Genomic DNA, 7,422 nt, shown 5'->3' on the forward strand with positions numbered 1-7,422 from the left:
TGGTTCCCATGACATATCTTAGAACTCTTTTTTCTGCCCCGAGATGTAAATGACTTGGTTTACTCATGAATCTTGAGAGTAAACTAGTAGCAAACATTAAATCGGGCCTTGAAGCTGTAAAAAACAAACTTCCAACCAAACTTCTATACAAGATTTCATATACTAATCTTCCACCATCTTCCTTCTTTAATTTGTCATTCACCACTAAAGAAATGTCAACAGGTTTGCAGCCATACATGCCAAACTTTTTCAAGATATTTTTGGCATATCTCTTTTGACAAATAAAAACTCCATATTCATCTTGGTAAACCTCAATATGAAGAAAATTATGCAACAAGTCAAGATCACTCATCTCATATTTTTTCATCATTTCTATTTTAAATTTTTCAATCATTTTCTTGTTGTTACCCATATACACCAAATCATCAACATAAAGGGAAACAAGAAGGATATCATCTTTACTTTGATGCTTCACATACAAGGTAGGCTCACCTTGACTTCTTTGAAATTCTTGATGAATGAAGTAGTTGCCAATTTCACTATACCACGCTCTAAGGGCTTGTTTCAACCCATAGAGAACTTTCTTCAACTTGTAAACTTTTTCCTCTTGGCCTTTAGTCACAAAGCCTTGAGGTTGCTGCACATACACCTCTTCTTTTAATTCTCCATTCAAGAAAGATGACTTCACATCAAGTTGGTACAAATTCCAACCTTTTTGAGCTGCTAACGCAATGATTGTTCTCACGGTGTCCAAACGTGCAACCGGAGTAAAAGTCTCACTATAGTCAGTTCCAGGTTGTTGGGTATAGCCTTTGACTACTAATCTAGCCTTGGCTCTTAGGATTGAACCATCTGAATTATGTTTCAATTTGTACACCCACTTTACTTCAATAGCTTCTTTGTCATTTGGCTTTTCAACTAGCTGCCATGTTTTGTTCTTCTCAATTGCATTTATTTCTTCTTGCATCGCATTCCTCCAAACATCTTATTTGATTGCTTCATCAAAATTTTCTGGTTCCATAACACAATAGTTGCACCTTGCATAAATATCACTCAAGTCCTTCAATTTTATTGGAGTTGAGCTGGGGGATGATGAACTTGAAATTGGTGAACTTGGAGAGGATGAAGAACTTGGTGTACATGGGGTTGGTTGCTTATTTTCAGTTGTTGGATTTTGTTGTAATAAAATTGCAGGGACTGCTTTCTCCTTCATTTTGTCTTCTTCCCAATTCCAAGAAGCCTTCTCATTAAATACAACATCCCGACTAATGATCACCTTGTTTGTCTTCAAATTGTAAATTTTATAGCCCTTTGATATGGAACTATAGCCAATAAAGACACATCTTTCACTTGTTTCTTCCAACTTTGTCCTCTTTTGTTTAAGGAATTTGAGCATAGAAAACACACCCAAAAACTTTAAGGTGGTTAACTGAAGGTGTTCTTCCACTCTAAGCTTCAAGTGGAGTCTCATTCTATACGATCTTTGTTGGACATCTATTAAGCAAATACATAACAGTATTAACAGCCTCAGGCCAAAAGTTTTTATGCAAACCTTTCTCAAGTAGCATAGACTTCGCCATCTCCATCACGACTTGGTTCTTTCTTTCAGATACACCATTTTGCTGAGGTGTATAGCCAATAGTGAGTTGTCTTTCAACACCTTCATCTTCACAGGATTTTTAAAATTCATTTAAGGTGTACTCCTTCCTCCTATCACTTCTCAACATTTTTATAAACCTACCACTTTGTTTCTCAACAAAAGCTTTAAACTTCTCAAAAATTACAAAAACATCAGATTTTTGTCTCATAAAATATACCCATGTCATGCGGGTAAAATCATCAATAAGCAAGATAAAATACTTGTTTTTTCCATGAGACAAGGTATTCATAGGACCACATACATCTATGTGTACAAGTTCCAACACTTGTTTGGCTCTCCATACTCCTTCCTTTGGAAATGGTTGACGGTGATATTTGCCAAGCATACATCCTTCACACACACACACACACACACACACACACACACACCATATTTTTCTTCAATTATTGGCAGCCTATACACCATCTTCTTTTGATAAAGCAACTTGAGACTATTGTAGTTCAAGTGCCCAAGTCTCTTGTGCCATAAACAAGAGTCATTTTCTTCTCTAGCCATTATGTTGATTTTTTTTTATAATTAAGAGAAAGTAGAAAGCTTCTATTGCTGGTCACTTTTACAACAACAACATTTCTTCTCTTTGAATCAAAAATTTTGCACCCACGATTCTCAAAATTTAGAGAATAGCCATGCTCCCAAAGTTGTCCAATGCTTAGCAAGTTCTCATCCAACTCTGGCACATAAAGAGTGTCATGAATGACTTTGCTTCCTTGCTTTGTTGTAACTCCAATGCTGCCTTTTCCTTTTACTTCAACATGTTCTCCATTTTCCAATTTCACTTTTGAGCCAAATGAAGAATCAATGTTTATAAAAGCTTCTTTCTTTCTGGTCATATGATTGCTACAACCGCTATCCAAATACCACACATTTTTATCTTCTTGAAATGCTTTTTGACAAGCAAAAAACAAATTACCTTCATCATTTTGTCCTTCTGCAAATGAAGCATGTTGTTGATTGGTAAAACGATAATCCTTTTGAAGGTGCCCGAATCTCTTGCAATTGTGACATTGTGGTTTGCCCTTGTTCCAACAATCCTTCTAGTAGTGAGTGTTACTCTTACAAATTTTGCACCATTTATTTGATGCTCCTTCATGTCATCTTCCTCCATTCGCGCCTTTTCCTCTTCCTCGTGAGTTTCTTCCTCTGCCCATGCCTCTTCCAAATCTGCCACCTTTAGAAGACTCACCTATATTTTGTATTGGGAGCTTATTTTCACCATTATTGGGCTGAATGTTGAGTTTAGATTGAAAGGCACTCTCAATTGATTTTTCAGAGTGTTGTAACAACCTTTGTTTGTAGGACCTCAAAGACCCCATCAACCCTTGAACAAACATAGTTGATAGGTCCTTAGTTTCTTCTATAACAACCACCATAGGATCACATTTTTCTGTCAAACTAATCCGAATTTTATCAACAATTTTGCGATCATATATTGTATCTCCATGTGACTTCATTTGATTCACCAATTCAGAGAGTCTATTAAAGTATTCATTCAAACTCTCATTCTCTTTCATTATTTCATTTTCATAGTCTCTCTTAAGAGATTGAAGTTTCACAGTTCTCACCTTTGAGTCTCCTTCAAACTCTTGTTGTAGAATATTCCATGCTTCCTTTGATGTTTTTCCTCTCATAATCCTTTGGAAAATGGATATAGAGACTGCTCTTTGAATCATCCTGAGAACTCCAGCATCTGTGATCTTCTTCTTCTTCTTCTTCTTCTTCTTCTTCTTCTTCAATTCTTCAAGTCGTTGGCTTGATCCTTCAGCCTTTTCATTTGATTCTTCAGCCTCTGTTGGTGCTGGTTCTTCATACCCGTTTTGGACGAACTCCAAGACATCTAAAGAGGTGAATAGAGCCTCCATTTTAAGAGCCTAAAAATCATAATTTTCTCCTTCAAACAAAGGAATTTTAATATTGCTATAAATTGTGGAAGAGTTGCTTGTGGAAGCCATTTTTTTTAGTTTTTGCTGCAGCTGCAAGGATCTGCAGCTCTGATACCACACTGTTGGTGGTATTCTATAGATGGTATATGATAAATTATATTGTTGCAGAATTTAGAATAAGAAAAATATATTTTTTTGAATACTCTTATATTATTGAATTCACCACACACTCACTTTTATATAGGCTTGAAGGAAACTGACATAGGAAACAATAAGTTGGTAATCAAGATGAGGACTCTTTAGTTCTCTCAATCTTAATGATACAACTCTACCATAAATCTAAATAAAGACAATTATTATAATGTGATGGTTACAATTATCTCATAATACATACTAAAGATAGTGGTGGTTATAACACATTAATTTTAATATAGATTTAGAATTACATCAATCAACATTATTCATCATCAATCATACAATCTAAACTTACATTTAACATGCTTGAAATGAAATGGGGGTTATGTTTCGATTCGGGAAAATCATAATCTAAAGGAGGAGAAACTCGCATTTTTGAAGAATTCTAGAAGATGATGGCGATGAGCGTGAGTCTCATACTTCTCTTTGTCCTTGTTGTATGTAATCCCGCAATTCAAACTCTTAATCATTATCTTTCTCAATCCTAAGACTTCACCTTTCATTTGAATGCATGATCATGAAATTGAGGAAGGAATGATGGTTAGATATGACAGATTGGACTACAGAGGGTGAAGGTAGGAAATAGCACTTTCTAATTTTAAGTTGTAGGATGAAACATGATGAGTTCCCTTTGTTCCTCGTAAAGGCATGGTGTGAGAATGGTTGAACATGATGGACTTGTTTTCTTGCCCTCTCCCATGCATCAACAATGTGTTCTCTCAACTAAGATGAAAGAGGAAAAATATTTGCCCTTCAAGTACCAATATATACATATGCCCTCCTATTGCTAAAAGACTAAGGCACCCCCTCCAATTAATTAGTGAAAATTCTACTATGCCAAAATACCTAATTAGTTAGAATATTGACTTAATCATTGACTCAACCTTAATTAAATTATCACTTAACTTAATATCTCATATGACTATTGAGAAATGGCAAAAACATCACTAATGGTAAAATGACTATTTTATTCCTATGCCTTAAAATCTTATTAATAAACACATAATAGAGTTTTCTGATAATATTTTAGATTGGGATATTACAAATTTTAAATTTTTTAATATTTAAATATATTTGAATATTATTTATACAAAATAATATCTAAATAAATTTTTAAATGACAAAAGGAGCATTATAGTTAATAAATACTTCATCAATTCTATAATAAGTGACTCATTTATGATAAAAAAATGTCTTAAAATTAATAATTCATTTTAATTTTTAATATACTTATTTCAATTCTATTATTTAATTAATATTATTTTTATATTCTCAATATTTGATAAAGATTAGTATAATAAAAATATTATGTTTTCTATTTTTTCTATTTTTTTTAATATATATATAAAATGATCTAATTTGGGACGGTGGGAGTATGTTAATCAATATGTTTAAATTTTATTTGAATATTAAGATCATTGTCAAATGAGCCGCATTGTTTTTTATTGACCACAAGTGATATATTTATTAACACGCTATTTTGCTACATTATTTAAAATTCATACCAACTAAAATCACATTTAAATTATATTAAAACTAAAAATATTTAACTTTTAACATAAATGATGAGGTCATTGGTCTTATGCACCCAAAGGTTCTAATGAATGTTGATACTAGTCTACTAATAGACTCGTATAGACTAGTAATTTCATATGAGCTATTATAACTTATTTGTTAACTATGGATATTTGTGCTTCTCTATCACCATTTGAGAGTGCATAGATCATTATTTTCTGCACATTTTTTGCGATGATATTTTACCTTTTTGGTCATGCGAGTAATTATTTGTCAAATGCTGTATAAAAAGCCATGACGACGTCTGCTACCCGTAATTCATTCCATACTTTTCAATTTGGCGTTTAGTGTACGGAGTTTTCTTAGTAATCATGGCTTGTGAGAATCATCTATGATTCAATGTTTTCGTCTTCAGCCAAATAATGGGTTTCACCCTTTTGTGGATATTTTGCTAGAAAATGCCATCACAAAATTCTTGTATATGTTAAATTTTTAGGTTTTTATTTTTTAAATTCATAAAAAGACATTGCTAATAGAAATTGAGGAGAGGAGAAGAATAGTGAGAGAGAGAGAGTGAGGGAGTTTTCACTGAATCTAAAAGTGAAGTTTTCATTGAGAGGGAACTTAACTTACATATAGTTTAGTTTAGAATGTGCTTGACTCGGTACATTCTATTACATAATTAGTTAATTTAACTAAGCTTTTATTCTATTTATTATAATTTCCTCTCTTCAAAGATAGGGTCATCCTTATGTAAGTGATGATTTATTTTGAACTTGCGGTTTGTCTCTTAATTGAAAGAACTTGAGATATGATATAGGTTTCAACGAGCACATCAAGATACTGATCAACGACATGAATGTGCTGGACCACTAGGTGGTTGCTTAGAAGTTTCTCTCTCAAAAAGAAAATATCTAATCCTATGTGCTTTTTTAGCATGAAGGATTGGATAATGAGATAGAGCTACAATGCTCAAATAGAATAGATGTAGTGAAAGGGACTCTTAATTCAGTAAGGAGAGACTAGATCCACATAACTTCATAAGTAGTATTGGTCAAACGCTTGTACTCAGCTTCAGTGTTGGATATGACAACAAAGGTTTACTTTTTGGACCAACAAGAGACCATGTTTGGACCTAGATAGATGCAAGACCTTGAAGTAGATTGTCTATCATTAGGACTAGCCCCCCAATCAGCATCTGAGAAGGCTTTGATAAAGATGGGAATATTGATAGATACAAACTTTAGTAATAGACCATAATAGAGAGACACTTTAAGATACTTTAGTATTCTTTTCACAGCAATCCAATGACTCTCAAGAAGTTGTGGAAGAAATTGACAGATTTTGTTCACAACATAGCTGATTTCAGATCTTGTGATTGTGGCATATTGAAAAGTCCCCACAATAGATCTGTAATAGGTGGCATCATAGAAATAATCAACTCGATGTTTATAATACTTTAGATTAGACACCATAGGGGTTGACAACCCCTTTGCATCAATTAAATTGGATCTGGATAGAGGATCTCTAATGTACTTTGTTTGAGACAGAAACAAAGCACCACTCCTTTGATGTGATACTTTTATGCCTAAGAAGTACTCAAGATTTCCAAGTTGTTTTAAGACAACCAGAAAGTTGAGTTTGGTGACCAGATTTTGAACATGAACAAGTGAGCTACCTGTGACAATTATATGATCCACGTATACTAGCATGATAATGGTATGTGTGGGTGTGACAAGAGAGAAAAGTTAGGGATCACATATGCTGGGAATAAAGTCGAGCCACTTGAGGCCATATATGATTTTATTGAGTTTGCACACAAGATGACTATTAGCCTATTTAAATCTAGGAGATTGTTGCATGTATACCTCTTCCTGCAGAATATCATTCAAGAAGGCATTGATTACATCAAGTTGAGAAAAAATTCATCCTTTTTACACAGCTAAAATGAGCATAATCCTCACAGTAACATGCTTGACCACTAGTGAAAAGGTTTATGTGAAATCAAAGACTTGATCCACATGACACCCCTTAGCAACCAACCTAACTTTGTATTTATTTATGGAAACATTAAGGTTCACTTTTATTCTGAATACCCATTTACATCCAATAGTCTGTCTATTGGAGGGTAGCTTAGTTAGGGTCCAAGTTTGATTGGTTGCCAAGCTTTGT

General features: G+C 33.6%; 1 protein-coding gene across 1 annotated transcript; it reads right to left on the minus strand.

The window, feature by feature from the left end:
• Positions 1-985: 985 nt before the first annotated feature.
• LOC127095607 (uncharacterized) lies at positions 986-3,288 on the minus strand. The gene is made up of 4 exons (XM_051034278.1): positions 2,844-3,288; positions 2,262-2,588; positions 1,553-1,666; positions 986-1,494 (listed from the first exon to the last, which is right to left on the minus strand). The coding sequence occupies exons 1-4, from the start codon at positions 3,286-3,288 to the stop codon at positions 986-988; spliced, it is 1,395 nt and encodes a 464-aa protein (XP_050890235.1).
• Positions 3,289-7,422: the final 4,134 nt, after the last annotated feature.

Source organism: Lathyrus oleraceus, chromosome 6, assembly GCF_024323335.1.
Source record: "Lathyrus oleraceus cultivar Zhongwan6 chromosome 6, CAAS_Psat_ZW6_1.0, whole genome shotgun sequence".
In the NCBI taxonomy this organism is placed as follows: Eukaryota; Viridiplantae; Streptophyta; class Magnoliopsida; order Fabales; family Fabaceae; genus Lathyrus; species Lathyrus oleraceus.

What these genes read in the sequence shown, in the direction of transcription:
- LOC127095607 (XM_051034278.1), bottom strand. Translation starts at nt 3,288, where the DNA reads ATGAGAGGAAAAACATCAAAGGAAGCATGGAATATTCTACAACAAGAG. An exon ending in TTCTCTAAATTTTGAGAATC is followed by an intron (nt 1,667 to 2,261) that starts GTGGGTGCAAAA and finishes AATCCTGTGAAG; the next exon opens with ATGAAGGTGTTGAAAGACAA. An exon ending in GTCTATGCTACTTGAGAAAG is followed by an intron (nt 1,495 to 1,552) that starts GTTTGCATAAAA and finishes TTTGCTTAATAG; the next exon opens with ATGTCCAACAAAGATCGTAT.